General features: G+C 39.9%; 2 protein-coding genes across 4 annotated transcripts in view; one reads left to right on the forward strand and one right to left on the reverse strand.

The window, feature by feature from the left end:
• The window catches only part of adamtsl3 (ADAMTS-like 3), a 110,727-nt gene extending 106,377 nt beyond the window's left edge, over positions 1-4,350 (reverse strand). Inside the window, exon 1 of one of the 3 annotated variants that reach the window (XM_028038380.1) lies at positions 1,074-2,395. In XM_028038380.1, coding sequence (XP_027894181.1) covers positions 1,074-1,133 — 60 coding nt within the window. In that variant the 5' untranslated portion in view covers positions 1,134-2,395. Of the gene's footprint in view, positions 1-1,073 lie in introns of all 3 variants that reach the window. The other 2 variants (XM_028038379.1, XM_028038382.1) reach the window with 2 other exon arrangements.
• An 11,656-nt stretch (positions 4,351-16,006) lies between these two features.
• Positions 16,007-20,557, forward strand: plin2 (perilipin 2). The gene is made up of 8 exons (XM_028038400.1): positions 16,007-16,116; positions 16,273-16,318; positions 16,421-16,616; positions 17,348-17,430; positions 17,585-17,870; positions 18,626-18,801; positions 18,914-19,030; positions 19,883-20,557. The coding sequence occupies exons 2-8, from the start codon at positions 16,289-16,291 to the stop codon at positions 20,345-20,347; spliced, it is 1,353 nt and encodes a 450-aa protein (XP_027894201.1). The 5' UTR covers positions 16,007-16,116; positions 16,273-16,288; the 3' UTR covers positions 20,348-20,557.
• Positions 20,558-20,790: the final 233 nt, after the last annotated feature.

The following is a 20,790-nucleotide window of genomic DNA, read 5'->3' on the forward strand; positions in this document are numbered from 1 at the left end:
TGAGAAAGAGAGACAAGAACAGACCCACCACTAGGGAGATCATAAGAGCAACAGTCAAAGATACCGCTCTGTTTATGCTCCGATCGTGTGAAATGTTGTAGAAGGCCAAGTGTTGTCCTATTGCCAAAAAAGGGCTGTACAAAGTAAGACAGAATCGTTATCAATAATTATGGTGGCACTGCTTTCAAAACAAGCAAACAAATTAGATCCATGTCTGTCCAAAGACTTGATTTCTAAATATCGGCATCGGGACCAGCCTAATCAGTCGACTAAACCAGCATTCACACGCAAAGATCTCATTTATGTAAGTTCTTTATTGCTGATTTTTTTTTTTTTTTTGACTATTCCTAGAGTCCGCACTGACTTTGGTTAAAAAAAACAAAAAAAAAGAAGAAAAGAAAAAAAAGATTTTTGTTTCACAGATCATCAGCTTGGAATCTGCTTCAGGATGAACTTCACTTGAAAGAGCTGCTCTCATTTTATTTCTTCAAAGGTTTCTAAATGATTTAGCAGATCAAAGCCTATAAGCCACTGTTAAAATTGGCTTGAGGAGAGTGGTTTTTATTTAATGTTGTTGATATTAGTTTTTTTGTATCCATCTGTTTTATTGTTGTAATGAATTTAAACTTTTATATGTTGGTTTCTGATGATTTTCCCATGTTTTCTGTGCATTTGCTGAAAATGTAGCCGCATCTGACTTATCTTTCCAGATTACCCTTATTCTTATTTATCCACACCAGCAGTCTCAGACTTTAAGCCTCATCTGGGGATGTTGTGGAAAATGTATTTTAGGATGGAAATGTGAAACACTAACATTGACTCAAACGGGCGAAAAGTTCACCACTAACTACTGTCCAATCCTTAATCTTTATACAAGTATTAGATAATGTTTTTCTTCTGTTTTTTTAACTATGACAAAAAGCACCTGATTCTATTTTGGGGATGTTAAAGCAGCAGGTGCCCCTTGCTTCGTTTCTCCACGATTTCAATAAATCCTGTCAAACTGAAATGACGCGCCTCTTTCTCCCGTGCCTGGGGCATAAACGTGGGGGGGGAAACGCTGCGGGTTTTACCTTCGCGCACACCGCCAGGAGAAGCAGTCCAGCCGTCCACGGGCCGCTCCAATTCATCATCTCGGACGCAAACAAACTCAAAGTAATTTCAAGCTGTTGTGTGACGCCTCTGAATGTCCCGGCTCTCTGTTCAGAACCAGAAAGCGGTCCGCTCTGCTCTGCTCTCCGCTCCGCTCTGCTGCGGTGCGCTCCGGCTCCGGTTCCCAAGCGGAGGAGGAAAAGGTGAAAGTCAGCCAAGACAGGACGGAGACGACATGACACTCCGCGGACGCTTCCAGATATTTGGTTCCCCTCAACAGCAAACACGTTGCTGCTAAATTTATGTTTGCATGCCAGGCGTGCGTCAGGAAGAGGGGCTCACCCACCTTACATTCTTAAAGAAACATGCTCCGTTACGCGCCTGACGTGCTGCCCGAACTTGAAGGGATGCTTTTTCTTTTCCGCTAATGTGTTTAAGCTGCCAGTCATCTTAATGGATGTCCTCGATGGCTGGTATCACAAAGGACTCTTTTCTACCACTTGTCTGTCTGTGCCCAGGACTGTTTGTTTTTGTTGGAGCTCAGAAAGGCCAGACCAGTCACAACAGCTCAAAGGAAGCAGCGAAGGCATCCAGAGGAGATCCAAACATACGAATAGTAGACATACACAGTGCTGAGCAAAAACCCTTTGAAACTTTTCCACTTTTTGACACATTTCATCCACGAACTTCAACGGATTTTATGATGGACAAACACAAAGTGCATTATTGCAAAGAGGAAGGAAAGGGATGTGTGGTTTTGATTTTTTTTTTCTTACAAATAAAAGTCATAAAAGAGAGGGCTGTTCATTTGCATTCAGAATACTTTGTAGAAAGATCTTTCTGTCAAACTGCACATCAAAGTCTTTGAGGTCTATCTCTGCAAGCTTTGTATACGTAGATACTGAAAGTTAACCAGATATTCTCAGTCTGTGAACGTCATCACAAATTCTCTGTTGGATATAGATTTGGGCTTTGACTAGGCTATTCTAACACAGGCGAATGCCTGTGTTAGAATAGCCTAACCTTCCGGTCTTAACTCTTTTGCAGCATCTAGCAGATTTTCTTCCATAATTGTCTTGTATTTAAGTCCATCCATGTTTTGATATGAAAATTGTATGTTCCGGACAATGTTCTCTGCATTTCAGCTTTTCAAGATCAATGTTGGTCTTATCTAACAAGAGCAACCTCTTCTATATGTTTGCTCTGTCCCCAACACGGCTTGTGGCTTTCTTTCAGCAGTAGTTTTTTGGGGGGTGTTCTACCTGCCACACTTATGGAGGATGTGATTAAAAGTTATTTTTTGACAGGATCTGTCAGAATTTTTTTGTTCATCTTTGAATTTAATAACAAATTAAGAGCTGTGAATCTCTGCAGCTCCTCTAGAGTTACGATAAGCTCATCGTAACTCTGTTTCTCTGATCTGTGCTTTTGTAGGTTTGCAGTTGTGCCATATTCCACATTCAGATGATAGACTGAAGGGATCTTCAAGCATCATTTTATAACCAAACCCAGCTTTAAACAGCAGGATTCAAACAGAGAATAAACTACACAAAACGTCTAAAGGTGTTTGTAATGGAGCTGGGAGGAGAGGGGGTGTGAATGCAAAATGTACACCAGAACCATCACATTTTTCTTTTTGTTTTTTTGTAGTTTTTATAAACCATGCATCATTCGCATTTCACTTCAAAGTTATGCACTGCTTTGTGTTGGCATAACAAAGAGACTCCCACTAAAATACACCAAAGTCATAAAATGTGAAAAAGAGACCAGCTTTCCAAAGCACTGTCTGTATAAACATCTAGTTTTCACAACATTTGCTAAATTAGGACAATTTATGCTTATTGGAAAGTGAAACAATGGACAAAAGTTTTAAAACCCTCATAAATCATTACTATGTTCTTTTAATCTTTTTAGCAGTTCAAGCAGTGCATTCAGAAAATGCTTAAAGTTTGTCTTTACATGGACTGCATTTTCATGAAACTTTTCTAGTCATACTGAACACTCAAAGCTCTTTTTACCCACTCACGCTCACAAATACTCATATACCAATACACAAATCATAAGACAATGTGAGGTTCATCACCAACCCCAGGCAGGAGGCAGCAGGAATTAAACCCGCAACTTTCAAGTTGCAAGTCAGCTGTTCGGCCCACTGAGCCACAGTGGCCCGGTTGTGTTTAGGCAGCTCGTTGCAAAGACAAACTCAAAGATAAACTTTGGTAGATTTCTTAAAGAGCTGCTCAAGAGTTGTTTAGAAGGTTTTTATAAAGTATGGGTCTTTGAAAACTTGGAAGGGTCAACAATTTTGCACTTTTCATATAACTACATTTATCTAAGCACGTTAGGAAAAGATGAGGCTACTTCTGCTACACTTCTGAGCCCATCATGATTATTTCCTTTTGCTGAGGCACCCAAAGAGGTAACTTCTTAAATATTGTCTCATAAATATGAAACAACAAAAGGTCATTGTCCTGCACCTGCTGCTGCAACACACAAACAAAAAGTTTCAAGTTTTTCAGTTGGAACCAAACTGACTGTTTCGCCGTCTTTTCGGGGCTTTAGATTTGGTCTTAAGCATGAGTTGCTCTGGTCTTTGTAGTTCTGCCGCTGGCATTGCCGGCCATTTAAGCTCAGGAAGAGTATTATCTGAATCGAGCTGCTTGTGAACTGAGATCAACTGAAAGGAATGAAGCATTCCTGCTCTCGACCCTTGCGGTGCCCAAAAGGCAAAGTTTTAATTTCTCTACACGTGATTTGGATGTAGCATCAAATTAGGTTTGAATAGAGGCCCAAATAGATTTTAGTACAGTAAATGAACTTACTTTGCGTCATTTTTAAATCATTGTAAAGTGACCTCAAGATGGTCTACTTCCTCTTTCAGGGATTTTTTTCTTTTTTTTTCATATTATTTCATAAGTAACGGCTGAAGGCGGCATCTCTACCCTTGATCCTCTGTTCAGCTAAATGACGTGATGTTCTTTCTTTGAAGCTTCGCCCAGAGTGGTAATGCATCAAGATTGGCCTGTCAGCACTGAAATTATCCAGGGCCACTGTAATAACAATGTATCTAAAAATGCTCTCTGCCTTACTGCCTACTAAGAGACATAAAAAGGTATGTATGGCATGAGCTACCTGAACCGCTGCTGACATGGGGCTTTGATTCTGCTGCTCTTATACGAAAGCACAAAAATGTATCTCATGTGTAGGAAGGAGATTAATTTGGTGTATTAAAGATTTATTTGTGCTGTTATTTGTTTACTGTGGATGATTATGCAACATACTACTTCAAAATTATAAGTAAAGACTCAAATTAATGCACACATGAAAGTAGTGCTTATCCCAAAACTTACTTTGTGCTTGACTTGAATTTTTAGTTCTTCTCATGGACAAGCAAAGTGTCCATGAGACAAGGATTGATCTGTCTGGTTACAGTGACAAAAACACAGAGACTTTCAAACTGTAGAACAGTGGATTCTAAACGTACATCAAATAAAGCTAATGTTAAGCTTCTGAAAAAGCCCTGAAAATGTTTAAAAGCAGCTAAAACTGTCACAATTGGACCAAAATGGAGACAGGATGGATGGGCCAAAATGCAGACAGGAGCTGGGAGAATGGATCGTGTAGAAAGTTTTAATGAAAAATAAAAATAAAAAACAGAGGGAGCACAAGGAGCCAGAGCAGAACAAAAAACAGAAATCCAAAGAATAAGTCATCAAGGGACACGAGGAAGAATAACAGGGTATAACAGAAAGGACCAATAAGAAGTGTGAGCAAGAGAAGCATTTAAATATTCATATATGAGGGTGAATAATGGAACAAAAGACATGGACTGATGAGCTAACAGGCTGCAGGTGTGAGGGGAGAGAGCAGAAGGCAGATTGAGAAGAGAGAAAGAAAGAGACAGGGGCGAGGGAATAAATCTAACACTGAAGAATCACTAGACCTAAGAGACATAATTAAACTAGAGCAACAAAATATAACTAGACACAAGAAAAAAACATAATAAACTAGAATCACTAAGGAGGGACTGAATTAAAGAGAAACAAGATTGATCTAATAAAAAAGAAATTATAGAATACAGAATAAACCTCAAAACAACTCAGAATCGTACCATTAACAATCAATCTGAGTCAGCCCTACTGTTTCTGATCAGAAGAATGGAGGTCTAATATCCAGACACAAGTCTGGATTCTTAAATGGGGGCTGTATTATTTATTTTCAAGACAAATTTTATACCACAGTCAAGTAACTATCTGATCATCAGTCATTGTTAAAATGTTGTATATATCACACATGACCTAAGAGAAATTGAAATTGGCCTCTGTGACTTTAAGACGTTCCTGAAACTCCATCTTCAGCACATCACCACAAGTATGTTCCTCTGTTATGCCATTTACAAGATTCTTAGGAGCGTTGGACTAAGAAGTAGTTTGTGTGATAAGACAGGCAGTTTCTCCAGGTGCTTGCTAATTGCTGCTGCCACTAGTCTGGGGGAGCTGAGTGGTGAAGATGAGGTGGTGGACACTCACAATGTGCGTTAAAAAAAATCAAAAGCAACACACCAGGTATGTTTTTGATGAAGAAATAACATGAAAACATGATATAAAGCTCAAAAAGTTGATTTTACATAACAGCCAGCCTTCAAAGCTTCCCTGCTTACATTTGCCATCGGGTGAAATGAAAGACCGCTGGACGTCCCCCGGTGAACTTTGACCCCCCTGCAGCACCCTGAGAACAGCAGCGACACCCCTCAAAGTCACAGCATGCAGCGTGTAATCCCTCAAGACATGAATAGTTTACATTCAGTGCGACTAGCAGTGCATAGCTAAGCTATGCCCTCATGTTACAAATGTTACTCTTAGTGATGGATGTACTCTGTAGGATCACTTGTTCAAAGATCCCACCTGCAGACTTGCAAAATCAACCCTCTCTACCCCCCAAGATGTATTTTTAGACTTTACAAGCCTAAAAAGCATCTGTCATGTCTTTACTCAAGACATATTACAGGATTTCTGTGTTCCAGCACGACAAATAAGAGGTTGAAGCATCGGGTAATGACAGTGATTAAGCTGAGATCTTTTGTTTGACTGCTTTGATGGGCTGAAGGGTCTTTGGCTCTCTTTTCTTTACATGTCCCAGTCCTTTTTTAGAAGCAGAACACTTTAGGAATATAACAAAAAGGGTTTAGATTTCTGTTACTGTGAGAAGAAGTAGAACATGAACAAATTCACAATTTTTTCAAATGTCGACACACAAGTGTCAGAAACCAAAGCTATATGTTCTGAATCTATGACATTTCTTTGTTCAACAAAGATTTCTATCAGCTAAGAATCTTTCAAATCTTTCCTAAAATATTTTTTTTATCTGTAGTTATTTCAGATTGTGTTTTATTTCTACTCCAGTTTATTTTCTGCATCAAATTTTTTACAAAACCCCATGGTTCTGGTGCTACGAGTGTTACTTGATCAACGTTCACATTTACATTTGAGAAAATGTAAACATTTCTAACCTTCACCAAATGTGATAGATGTAAAGTTCATCTATAAAAACATTTTTATTGAAATAAGAGTTGCAAAACTCTAATATATTTTCACTCAAGTAGAAGTATAAACTACATAATTTGCACAAAAAAAAAAGTCAAAATTTAAAACTCCTGTGGGTAGTAACCAGTTACAGGTAAATTAGTAAATTGTGGAGTAAATATGTGGTTTTAGGAGTAGTTTCTTTTTACTTTTTCTTGAGTACTATTATTATTACGTATCACTACTCTTACGTACTACTACATCCACTGTCAGTAACTTTCCTGAATGGAGTTTGTGTTGAAGTGAGACCTCTTGTTTTCTTCACAAGCTTTGTCGTCCTAACGTTATTGCTGAGCCTGGTTTATGAAGAGCCATTAATTTTGGCTGAAATGGCTCTCCATACTGGTTGGAGGTCAAGAGAATATCCAATAAACAGTAGATATCATCACTGGATATACTTTATGCTGTAACATGGATAGATATTACTGTAAGTTTTCATTTTCATGCTGAATAAAATATATTTGCAAAAGTCTCTCTTCTGCCTACATTTTTATTAGTCATGATGCCAGAAGTGCATAAAGACATCATTTTAAAACACTAAATTAATGTTATGATCACAGTCACTCCTTATTTCAGTAATGTCCTTACCAAATACTTTTTCTACTCTTGGATGGCTGCTTTTTACTTTTACATGAGTAAAAATATGAATATGAAAAAAATATTTTACATGAGTACCAGTCTTACTCAATACGATTGGTATTCTAATCACCTCTGGACAAATATTAGTTTTTTATTCTGAAGTTATTGTCTGTCTGCTGAGCCTGTTGTACCATTTGGAAGTCAAGTGAATATTCAATAAACAGAAGGTATTCTTGAATTTCCCATTAAAAGTGGCACCTGGTGAGAACTTCTGTTTCTTCTTTAAGGTTCACACATGTGTCCAGAAAACGAATCGTAATTCTGGGTTGTCTGAGTTGCTATTAACTTTCTATTCTCTCACTTCTGGCACTCAAAGGGATGTACACTGACATCACTCATTGGATATTTTCTAACATCTGATACCCTAAATATTATTTTTTTCCCCTGTAAAAGAGTTTGGTTTTATTTTGTGCTTTTGAAGATGTCTGCAAATTTTACAAAAACAGAAATGCAAAAGCAAACTTCAGCACACCGGTGCCACTTCCTGCTCTTCGGCTCACGTGTAGGAACACACAAACAGGCAAGCCTGGGGCCGTGGTATGTACAGTACATGTGTTGGTTTCCTCTGGCTAAACACATTGGAGCAGGCCTGCGCCCCACGCATGTGTAACCTGGTTGTCCAGCCTTAGCTGACTCCAAACACTGCTGTTTGATCAGTGACATCGGGCCTCAAAGAGCCGCTTGTCGAATGTATTCAAAAAGAGGGCAGGAATTTCCCAAATATGTTACCAGGAAGGAAAAACAACCCTCATGGGATACAGAGTAACTTGTTTTTATCGAATGAATCAAAGCAGCTGCAGAATTTCTTTTTTAAAAAAAAAAAGAAAGGACAAATTAGGGGTTAAACATGTCCATTCCTCTCAGCGCAGCTCAGTGCCACTCGCTTGCCTTTCCTCATCTGTCCTGATCGCCTTCACAGCCCTGTGGAATTTGGCACGCGGGCTGGATGTGTGCGTTTCTGCGTGTGTCCGCTCATGCCTGAGACTCCAGGGGGAAACCAAAGCCCTCGGCCACTGCCGGGCCTCCGTGGCGCTGGATGCCAAGCTCACTGAGGGTACAGTAACCCGACTGTCTGTCAGCTCAGATTCGTTTCAGCTGAGGGCATTACTTTTCCGTGGGGTATATCCGAGCCACCGCTCTGCGTCTGGAGGCTCCCAGCAACAAAAGAGTCGAATGCAGACGGCAGAGAGGACCCTCTCTCGCAATGTTGCCAACGATCAGTCAACTTGTCAGTGAACTCTGGGGTTTTATGTTTAATCTTTCTGCTTTAGAGAAGTGTGGAATTACAGACAAATCCTGGCTCACAGCTAAGATCAATATTCATACAATTGCTTTGACCAGTTAGGTGAATAACTTTGTATCAAAATCTTTCAAATTATCGCTTCAGATTACACAAAATAACCTTGCTCATAATGATAGAGTATCTGAGACATGTCTGCCAGATTTTCCAGATAACACAGTTTTGTGCTGTGAAAATAAAATCGGAGCTGCATTTTAAAAAGGAAATGCAATACTTAGGACTTTTTTTTTAAACTTTTAAATCTTGTACAGGCAGAACTTTCTCAGTTGGAGCATCATAAATTAAACCTGTGGTGTCTAACTCTTTGCCATAAGTGAAAAGCTTTTGGGGCCACCAAAATTATTTGTTTCTGAGTGAAAATTTTCAAAAATGCATCTGCCCAAAAATGAACTAAACATGCAAAATTGATGTAAAAACAAACAAAAAAGAACTGTATAATATTGTAGATCCAAAACACAATTGTGTCCTCATTAGGACAAAATTAAAATTTTAATATTTTATGGATTGATTGTTGTTTTTTTGCTTGTTTATTTGTTTGTTTGGGGGGGAAAGATGTATGGGATTATTTTTCTGTCTAGGCTCTACAGCTAAAGAGCCTAGACTAGTATTTATAAAAGTTTGAAGCACTTTAAAATTAAGATGAATGTAGAATCCTGGTTAATAAATGAGGATTACTTTGTGTTACACCAACGCTTTCATTTTAAACCAGGCATTCCTAATTTTTATCTGCATGACTTCCTTCACAATCCTCATGATTTGTCTCCTTTGTTTAAAAGGATTGCAAAAAAAAAAAGTTGGTGGTAATAAAAAGAACAGAGAGTCGTTGCTGGGCTGCAGAGACCACCTGAGCAGAGGTCCGTTCGGGTGCCCGCACAGTAAGTGTCTGGAAGCTGGAAAAAAGGCCCAGAAAGACGACAGACCGGTTTGGCCCATCTGTCAGCTGCCACTCTGTACTTATTACAGCTTCTCTCAAGTCCAAGAGGGGTTTCTTCTGGTTTCTACAACGTTCTGCAATCCCCCAGGTGATGTTTTGGAGACCAGCTGACAGAAAGAGTCCAGAAAATTAAAAAACGAAGAAAAAAAAAAAAAGTCCGGATGGAAAGCAGAAATGAAGTACTGCTCTTTTCCCACGTTGTTCTTGGCTGCCGTCTGCCCCCGAAGACTTAAGCGAACACTTCCAAAACAAAGAGATTGTCTGTGTAGGTGCCCAAAAAGCCGGCCCACGCTTGCACAAAGACAGAGCCACACTCACATGCTGAAAAACCTTATTTCAATTGCATCTAAGTGCCTGTTAAAGCAGCTGTTTTCAGTAAACACAGCTTCAACTTAGACATTTGGTTTCAGATCTCTCTAAATTATGGCTTAATCACCAGAACCTGCTGAGGTTGTCAGCAAACAGAAAATATAACAGTGAATGGATGCCCTCATTACCAGCTCCAACAGCCGGCCTGCTAATCCAGGTTCCGTGAAAAAGCCCTGCGATGGGATCCAGTGGAAGCACCGCAGGGTCATGTGTTGGAACCGCATGGGTCTAATCTTCCTGTTTCACATCTGCCCCTAAGTGTTCAACAACCAGCGCAAACACCTCTGATTCTGCAGCTTTGGGTTTGTTTTGTTCTCTCAAAATGAAAAATCGTTACTGGAACTCATCATTAAGGCTGAACTGGGGTCGAGGCACGATGCCACAGGAATGACAAAGATCTCAATCTTCACAATTTGAACTATGATGGGTTGTTGATTTTTTTTTTTTTAACTCGATACCCACAGCGGGAGACGTGGATGGTTGTCTTTGCTAATGAGCCAAACTCATTATTTCAGGATTACATCTAACAGGTGCCCAGAGCCTGGATTAACAAGACTTTTGTCTATAAATGTGTGCTGGATACCCCACTAAGCATCTATTGTCTGCACAGATCCTTCTTTTATTAAGGGCTGAAGTCATGATGATTTCAAAATGGTGAGCATCAGAGCATTTCTACATGGAAATGTCAGGCTGAGGCAGAAGCTTTATCAAATTTAGATCCCAAAATATGACAAGGATGTCAAAACTCAGCCAACATCTGAGTCCTGATGAATGTTTCTGATGTTTTTACAACGTACTTTAAAATTATTTTAATAGACTAAGACAAGAGATCCTGGCTGCCTGTTTTCATGAGCTGAAATTGTGTAAATATAGCTGAAATTCTCCTCTTTAGTCACCATTTTTGAAAATGTATTTTAGCAAGCTGCATATATACATAAAAAGGAGTGGTTGCAACACCACAGAATACTGTGCAAAAAATATCCATTATTTTTTCATATTTCCTTTATTTGGGGCAGGACCACAAGGAAAGCACTTCACCCTCTTCCTGCCAACAAACTAGAAAGTTCTGACTCGCAAAAAACCTTCTGACAGTTTTTCTGATGGAACCTTCATCATGAGATCCCGGTCTGATGAAGCCAATAAGACCACATCATCTGCAAAAAGCAGAGACCCAATCCTAAGACCACCAAAACGGATCCCTCAACACCTTTCCTGTGCCTTGAAAGTCTGTCCACAAAGGCTATAAACAAAATCTGTGACAAAGGGCGATCTTAATGAACGCCACCTCTCACTTTAAGCTGCTATGTTGTTTGGTGCACTTGTTCAACTGCTTGTCAACAAAGGCTCAACCGACCAGGGTAGCAACTTAATGCACAATTCAGAATGAGAAAGGTCAAGAGCCAACAGTAGCTCAACTGTTACAATCAAGCTGCTCATATATTACATTCTCTGAACCATGACATGTTGTACGATGAAGTAGATAGATGGCATCCATCATCTCTAACCAGGCCTTCTATGTTTCATCCACACTTCTATAGGTTGGTGGATATTTCCTCTCTCTTTGCTCATTCTCTGTTAACCAAAGCGTTGGTGCCACTTTCAAAGTCACCTAAATCCTCTTCCTGTCTCATATTGATACAGTCGTGATTCTACAATCAAAGCATTAGTTTACAATTGTTTTCCCCAGATCAGATTTGTTTTTTAGTTAGCTTCTGCTGCGTATGTCACTTTAAGGGTGGATAAAATACATCTACAACAGAGATCGTGTTTGAGGTTGTAACATTTAAACTTAGAGCTGATCATCAGTGAGTCATATTCCTAGTCAGGTTTAAAGCCAGATCTCAGCCTCATTCCCCTGTGATCTTCAAAGCCTGAAAGGACAGCCGCTCTCCTCCTGTCTGCTCCCTGTCTTCCAGCAGCGTCTCTCGCTGTGTGTGATCCTGAGGTGTGACACTTTCCCAGTAGCCCACAGGTATCTGTTACCCAGCCAGGAGGGCTGGCTCACTGCCCAGATCATCTGCCTGTCTCAGAGGGCACAATGGAGCTGATTGATCTCCAGTCCCTGGGGGTACAGACTCTCTTGTACCCGCCATGCCAGCTGCACACCAGCAGAACCCGCAGGAAACAGACACAGGTCTGACTGAATTTCCTTTCATCGTTCAATGGTCCTCAATGCGTTTCTCCTAAAATATGATTCTGCTGATTTAAACCTCCAGAGATCTAGGCGGTCATTCTCTAAAAATCTAAACTTCATGTTTCTGGACTACGAGAGGAAGGCGGAGTACCCAGAGATAACCCACGCAGGCACAGGGAGAACATGCAAACTCCATGCAGAAAGACGCCAAGCCAGGATTTGAACCCAGCGGCACCCAGCGGCTTCCTGTGGCAAGACAGAGCAACTGCGGCAACGTGCAGCTCATATTAAAATTAATCTACAAAGTATTACTGTCCTCTATCTAATAGGTGGTAGTAACAAAAATAAAAAGTACAGCTCACTGCAAAACCAACATTTATGTGCAAAAGGTTTAAAACATGAACAACGTATGTAGGTGTTCGCAGAAACCGTCAACATTGGCGCCATCTACTGGATTAAATCTGGAAGTACTAAGCTTAACACTGCCGTTTTACTTTATTTGACTGCTAAATTCATTAAAAACCTTTTTCTGGGCCACTTGTTGATTGCGAAATGAACTGTGAGATCAAATAAGCAGCACATTTTCTGGCACGTCGTAGTGTTTACCACAGGAATCTGCACCCTGTAAATCTGACGTGAAACGAGAACTGAGACAAAATGAATGTCTTTCTTCGGCTGGACTGTGGCAGTGTCGGTGTGATTTGAAGGAAGTCGAGTGGGGACAGTGAACTCAAGTTACCCCAGATAATGTCACTGAGGGTTTTATTTGCCTAAGGTAGAAAGTCAAAGGACTGTGCCTTCAGTCTGCATAAAAATGTTGTACAAACAAGGATTAGGAGATACTAAACATTCACACATTTTATAAAGCTGAAATATGACACAACTGCAAACTAACTTTTATAAATTGTGTGAGAAAATTTGCTTGGAAATAGATGTTTGAAGACACAGGTCTGATTTGTTATTTGTTTGCCAGTGAGAATTCATCCAGTGTTCAACTATTTAACCTGAACAGTTCCATGCAGCCCCGTCAAAAAGCTGAGTTTGTGATATAAAGAATTAGATCATAATGAATAAATTCAAAGCAAGTTTTTTTCCCACACAATTCAACTAAAAAACAAGCAAATATATTTGAAGGATAACAATAAAAAGAAGAATTTATTCTGGTTGCATTAGTAAACTTTGTTGAAATACCTTCAAATTAAATTTTTGTATTTGTGTTTCTTTCAAGACAAACCTCAGATTTTTGACTCGGTCATCCAAAACATTAAATCTTCCCAGTTTAAGTCATTTATTTCTGACTGTGGATGTACGTTTGGATTTACTGTTATCCTAAAAAAAAATTTATTCATCTTCAGAAACTTGGGAAGAGCAAAGTAATGACGTGAAAATAGAAAAAGAAAACTTACAATATTATTATTGTCTAATATCTCTGCTGCCAGTCTAATGCAGTTCATTTCATCTGTGATATTTTAATTGCTTCAGTGTCAAAGTGGAAGTTAAAAAAAAGTAGAAAAAAATATTAGACCTCTGACCGCTAAACAGAAGTTTTTGAGATCTCACGTCGTCATGCGAATGAGTCACAATCAAGCGCTCTTTGATGCGCATTGAAGCCGGCCCGGGCCATAAAGGGAACATGACGTGTACCATAAAACACGATCCGATCAATGTCCAGTACAACGTGGAGTCACAACCTGCTACGTGTTCATTAATGAGACAGGGGTTCTGTTTTAGATCCTGCAGCAAATCAGAACCAACTTTAAATTTTTGATCCCGACAGACTCTCTGTGGTTTTCTGAAGCCAACATTTTCATATGGGCTTGATTTGATCTACTTACAGGCTAATAAATTGAGCCCAATGGTCCCAGTGCGTTTGCCAGCTGAAGAAGCGAAAATGTGAACATGTGTTTCACCATCTGGCCTCCAAATGCAAAGCAACAGAGATTCTGCACATATGACTGATTCAACTTTTATTAATGTGTATGAAAACAGAAATATGCACCAGAAAGAAGAAAGAGATAGTTTTCAGCTTGTTACACAAATCAAAAAAGTGAATGTGCACCACAGTTTGTACACTTCTCTGTAAGCTACACTGAAATCCCTCCATTCTAAGCAACTGATTATAACCTGAAATAAACCAGATTTCATTCTGTACCGGATGTTACAAAGGGTAATAAAAGACGGGGATCAGACTTGGAACTGGAGCATGAATCATGCTTTTATGTGTTTGTATTGCAGCAGCTAACCTGCTGTCATCCTGGCACGCAGCTTACTGGGCCACACGGACAGAAAAAGGTCATCTGTTATAAACTTTGCAGTCATGGTCCCTTTAATTGCTGATGATTACTGAGAGGCAAACGGGATGATAAATGTGTCTTATTATGCCTGACTGTGGAATGTGGACACTTTTTGTTACTTACACTCCTAAATTAAATCTGATATAGACAGCAACTTTTTAGTTGACAGGGTCCACCTGTGTGTAATTTAAGCTCATTGTGACTGCAGGTGCTCTGTGAAGGCCACGGATGTTTGCTAAAGAACATTAGTGAACAACTAGCATCACTAGCATCAAAAGTATACAGAAGACAAATGAGAGAAAAATATGTGGATTTGTTCAAGCAGAATCATCTCCACCCCTAACAAAGTCTTTGCTGACTAGGTTGTGCAAGACAGAAGAAAACTGGCTAAAATAACATCTTTTATTCTGAAGGTCCAAAGAGCCTCTTGTGGCTCTGGAGCCTCATGTTGCAAACCTCAAATGTACACCACACTTTTCAGAAGTGTTTTGGTGAAAGGGAAACATGCATCATACTTAGTCAGGTTATTAGCTGTATTTGTATGATTCAAACCAGCAACAAATGTGATCACTGGTCATTGCTATGCTATTACTGTTAGTCATAAGTAGAAACACTTAGAAACTAAACAATTATTCACAGAGTATTCTGTCTTAATGCTCTGTATCTGGAGATTTTCGTCTCAAACTTGGGGTATTAGGAAGCTTGTGAGCTCAAACCATGAGAAGAAAATCCCCAGGGGACTAGTTTCCAGAAACTTTACTTATGTAACAGAATCCCAGAATAAAATCATTTGTTACAATTAAAACTCAGTCAGGAAGGGAATGAGCCGAGCACAGCCTTGAAAAAGAAAATGTTCAAGTGTTTGGGTCTATTAGAGGTCTAGGAGCAATAGATTTAATAATGTAGTTGTAAGATGTTTCATTTGAAGAAGATTAGAAATATTTGATAGATTTCTAATATGTGGGTCAACTAAATAGGGTCTGTGATTTGTGATGCTTCATTTTAATGTCAGAGGTGACAGTGGGCGAGGTAGTGTGTGGGTGGATGGTCGTTTGTCCGGTGTTCCCTGATGACGGACTGGGAACTTTTCCAGTGGTGGACCCCACTTTTCACACAGTGACTGCTGGAGAGAGGAACCAATCCTCCAAAGTGAAACAAAGATGTTAAGACATCTGTACATTTTCATCCATGGATGAAATGTGGTATGCCTGCTTGCCCATGGATAGTATCGGGGACTGAATATGCAACGAGGGTATTTTTATTTGTCTGTTTTATTTATTACATATAACAGATTAATTTGATTAAAATCATATTCTAAAAATGTATCGCATCATTAAAACCTATTTCGACAGGTGTGTGTAAAAATGTAGTAACACCAGTGACTTTGACTTTCAACTTTTTAAATACAGGAAAAATTCAACAACAAAAAAACAAGTTTCTAAATGGATAACACCTGACGTCATGGTTGAAAATTCACATTTTTTAATGTCAAAATATTTCACTTGTCACCGCTTTGAACTTTAGCCGACAGGTGAAAGTTCGTGAAATCAACCTGCTGAATCGCCATTGTTGCCTCATTAGAAATCCCCAACTACCCTCTCATTCCACCTTCTCGTCGTCACCTTTGTTCTAGAATCATTGCGTCACAGCGCCACGCCTCATCTCGCGATATTTTGTTTTTCCAGCGCGAATAAATACAGCAGCCGTTGCTTCGTTCACATCATCCGGTGAAGAAAGTGACGTTTTGTGGGTTATCTCTCGCCTTTAATTCGGTAAGTGTTTTGAACACTTTATTGAGAAACTGCCTGCTTTTAGCTGCGGTATTTACAACAGATACCGGAACTACTTTTAAAAAACGCTGTACTGCGGAAGTAACTGCTTATTCCAGAAGAAAAGTTGTTACAGTAAGTCTAAATATGTTTTTACAGATTTCTGAGAGCAGAAATGGCAGCAGCTGAAGTTATGCCAAATCAGGTGAGTTTAGTAAAGACAGTAGTGATGCTGTTGCTGTAAGAATCTCACTCATTCAGTGTTAAGAAATTGGTTTAAATTGTGTTTCTCTATATTTGCTCACAGAGTGTGGTGGAGAGGGTAACCAGCCTCCCTCTGGTGAGCTCCACCTACAGCCTGGTGTTCAGTGTGTATTCAAACACCAAAGACAACCATCCTTACATCAGGAGTGTGTGTGAGGCTGCAGAGCAAGGGGTCCGCACCATCACCTCTGTGGCCCTCACCACGGCCTCGCCCATCATCGGCAAGCTCGAACCTCAAAGTAAGATTAAAGGACAAGCAACACATACTAAAACCTAGAGGGCCATTATGTGCTGTTCAGCTGAGTCACATCACTAGAATATGAAACAGGATGGTTAACCCAGACTCTTGACTCTTAATCCAGTTGATCTTTCACCTCATTATGAGTCAGTGTTACATAAGTATTCACAACTCTAGAATTCTTCAAATTTCGTATTCAATTTGGATTTTTTTTTGATGAAACAAGACAAAGTGGGTGGTTTTTGAAATATTTAACAAATAAGCTTGATCTGCACCACAATCTCTTTACAAGTGTTTTTCCAGGATTGGACATGATTTAGCTACACCCATCTATTTCTCAACAGAAGAAATAAAGCATGCCCACAGCATGATGCAGCCACAACCATATTTAACATTATTGGGGATTGGTGCAGTGTTATTTATTCTCCGCATAAAACCTTTTGGATTTTGGATGTGTTAACTACTTAGATAACAAGTAGTGGCCCTGGGTTTTATTTTTGGCATATCAAAGTAAACTGGACTAAAATCCAAATGGAAGCCATGTAACTTTTTGCCTCCATTTTTCTGTTATGAACTGTTTTGTGTTGGTCTATAGTGAAATCCCACGAAAACACATTCATATCGCTGGTTATAAAAAAGAAAATGTGAAAAGTTTAAGGGATGCTCAAGTTATCTTGACTTTTTTGCTTCAGAAAGTCTCACGATAAATTTTCTCTTTTGCTCCATCTACAGTTGCCATTGCCAATGACCTGGCCTGCAAAGGTTTGGACAAGATTGAGAAAACTCTGCCAATCCTCCATCAGCCCTCTGACCAGGTATGGCAACAAGCCCAGTTGCACAACACTGATGTGAGCTAATGTCCTCAAAAAGCATTGATCATGTTGACCCATGCCTTTTCTTCCATAACCCTCCACTTTTGGCTTCAATCATTTAAAAAAATAAAAATTCCCCATCTCTCTTTTCCCCCAGATTGTTTCCAGCGCCAAGGATGTCGTAACCACCGCTAAGGATGTTATGACGGGAAAAGTCTCTGGCGCCAAGGGCACAGTCTCTGACACTCTGAGCACCGTGGTGGAAAAGACCCGGGGCGCGGTCCAGGATGGGATGGAGAGGACCAGGGCTGCCGTCAGTGGGAGTGTGAGCACAATGCTGGACAGCAGAGTGGTGCAGCTGGTCAGCAGCGGAGTGGACACGGCCCTCACTACATCCGAGAGCCTGGTGGAGCAGTATCTGCCTCTGTCAGAGGAAGAGCTTGGTGAGTGGAAGTTATTGGGTAAATGCTTGGAAAACAATATTCAGTCACCTCTATTGTTTTATGTTTTGTCACATTGCAACCAAAAACCTCCATCTTATTGGGATTTTATGTGGTGGACCAGCATGTACAGTAGTTATGAAAGGGAAAGAAAAATGCAATGTGATTGAGAAGCAAATCAGATGTTGTATTGTCAAAACCTTGTTGCCATAGTTATGTATCATAACTGTTCAAAAGTAAAAAAACTGAGACCAAAAATCCTTCCAGCTGCACAGCATCCAAAACCAGAGGGAATAAATGTCCAAACATGTGACGCCTCAACCAAAAAAAAATAAAAATCATAAGAACTAAAGTCTTATAAAAAGAACAAATCAGTACTAATGTAACAGAGCCACTTCAACATGCTGCCACCATGAGCAATGCAATTCCGACATTGTAAAGAACTAAAAGAATATCTTGCAGTTACATGAAGCTGCATCATGGGTCAGATATTAACTGGCAGCTAACTTTGGTTCCCAGAAAACCGAGCTTATCAGATAAACGCTAATGTGCATTAGCTGCTTTTTTCCCACCAGCAACACAATCAAGAGTTGTTCAGACTGACACTCTGGTACACTGTGGTCAGAGTTCTTCTCAAGGATTTAAAGCTCAGGCTTTCTAACACTGATTTATTACTTTATTGACTGAAAACATCACATATGCAGTGGCTTGTGGCACCTAAATATAGTGTGTTTTTGTTTCCCCTCGCCTTGTGACAGAGCTGGAGGCTAAAGCCGTGAAAGGCTTCGATAATAAAGAGAGCTACTACGTCCGGCTGGGCTGCCTGTCCACCAAGCTGAGAAAGAGAGCGTACACCAGGGCCGTGGCCAGGATACAGGAGGGCAAGGAGCGCAGCACGGGGTTCATCTCTGAGCTCAACTCCACTGTTGACCTGGTGCGACTTTAACACAGCTGCTACTCTTAGATACTACGAGAATCGATTTAAATTATTCCCTTAAAGTGTGAAAAAAATGCTGATTCTAAGATTTAATCTTTATTCTTTCTAGATTGAATACGGCAGAAAGAACATCAACAATGCTAACCAGATGGTGAACAACAAGCTGAACTCAATGGTCCCGTGGAAATCTGATAGTCAGAGCCAGGAGAATGGTCACCATGCAGAGGTAATTCGCACAGGAAGCCATGTTTTGATTTGAACAAATTTCTTTCAGTTTAACCAAATCCAGCCAGGTGGCTAACAGTCGGAGCCTTGAGGAAAAACACATTTATCCTTTTTGGCTTCTCACCACATTAGGACTTCATGTAAAAACTGTACGGATAATTAATGAAACTCTCAAAGTCCTGGCCACGTCTTACATGAAACCATTTATTATGCTGCACAAGACCTTTGGTTGCATCATGAAGGTTTACTAGTCGTTCCAAGAGGATTTAGGTCCAGAACGGGAGGGAGAGCCAACTCCCTCACAGCCTTTAAATCTACCATGTTTGAAAAGGCTTACGTTTAATTAAAGCCACTAAAATTTATTGCCACACCCTTGTAAAGATATGTGAAAATATAAACTAACCTTTTATTGGAGAAACATGATCTAACTGTGAAAACAACATAACATTTATTTGAGATTACCAAAAAATAAAAGTAGAAAAATGTTTTAGTTAACTGATGGCATTATTTTTTGTGGGATTGAGTAAAGACGATATTAAAAGTGTATTTTCTTTAAAACAAAATGCATTCAAATTTTAGATGTTTTTACATTTTCAGTAGAACATTGGGTTTTTGCAGTTAAAAGTATTTTAGGGCTAATACACATTTCTGCTTCAGATATTAACTGCTTCCACAGCTGAAGCAGTTTTTTTCTTCATACCAGTTTAATATCCGTTTTATGACTGGTTCTCATATGCTAGTTATACATTTGCAAATATTTGTTGTAGGTTTTACTGCAAGGCAATTATTATTATAAAACTGATAAAAGACCAACCAAAAATGTTAATTTTAAATTATTATCCTCTTGCTGCAGGTGATCGAGTCTCGCACCTTGGCCCTCGCTCGTTCCCTCACCCAGCAGCTACAGACCACCTGCCTCGTTCTGGTCTCTGGCCTGAAGGGACTCCCCAACCACATCCAGCAGGAGGCGCTGTCCCTCAGCCATTCGGCAGCACAGGTGTACAACAGTTTCAGCCGAGCCAAGGCTCTGGGAGACCTGCCGGACAGCGTGTTAACCAGCTGCAGGGTCCAGCTGGGCAAGATGAAGGAGTCCCTGGACAATGTCATGGATTACCTGGTCAACAACACGCCGCTCAACTGGCTGGTCGGTCCGTTCTACCCGAGGATGAGCATTCACACCGAGTCGTCCGCAGCCAGCAGCAAACAACCAGAGAATAGAAACGCCCCGTTCACTCAGCCGCAAACCGAGGAGCCTATGGAGGTGGAGATGGAGTCACTACATTCCCAACAACAATGCACTCCAGATTCAGACAGCTGAAGTAATTTTACTACAAAGTCCCTAATTAGCACTAAATGCTTGATTTCCGAGTATGGAGGTTAAGCAAACTGCACTGTTGCTTTTTTATTCTTGCAGAAGTTTCCCTGTGATCATTTTACTCACATGAATGTCTTTATTTTCAAGCCTCTGGATTTAACTTGACTAATGCTAATCTGTTTAAGCCTTCAGAAAATAAACTGGAACTATGAACTTCTGTGTTTTTCCATTCAACGTAATTTTAAAACTTTTAATCCTATGCAAATGAAATTGAACATTTAAACAAATGGGAGTCATATCTGACCAATAGGTTTTATGTCACTTTTAAGGGGATGTCACTCACATTTCATCGATACAAGAGAGCCTGCAGGTTTAGATGCAGCTCATCATTCCCGCAGCATGACATTACCACTACCTTGCATTATTACACAAATATACGGAAAAAA

Source organism: Xiphophorus couchianus, chromosome 14 (assembly GCF_001444195.1).
Source record: "Xiphophorus couchianus chromosome 14, X_couchianus-1.0, whole genome shotgun sequence".
NCBI lineage: Eukaryota > Metazoa > Chordata > Actinopteri > Cyprinodontiformes > Poeciliidae > Xiphophorus > Xiphophorus couchianus.

What these genes read in the sequence shown, in the direction of transcription:
- plin2 (XM_028038400.1), top strand. Translation starts at nt 16,289, where the DNA reads ATGGCAGCAGCTGAAGTTATGCCAAATCAG. An exon ending in TCCATCAGCCCTCTGACCAG is followed by an intron (nt 17,431 to 17,584) that starts GTATGGCAACAA and finishes CTTTTCCCCCAG; the next exon opens with ATTGTTTCCAGCGCCAAGGA. An exon ending in AGAATGGTCACCATGCAGAG is followed by an intron (nt 19,031 to 19,882) that starts GTAATTCGCACA and finishes CTCTTGCTGCAG; the next exon opens with GTGATCGAGTCTCGCACCTT.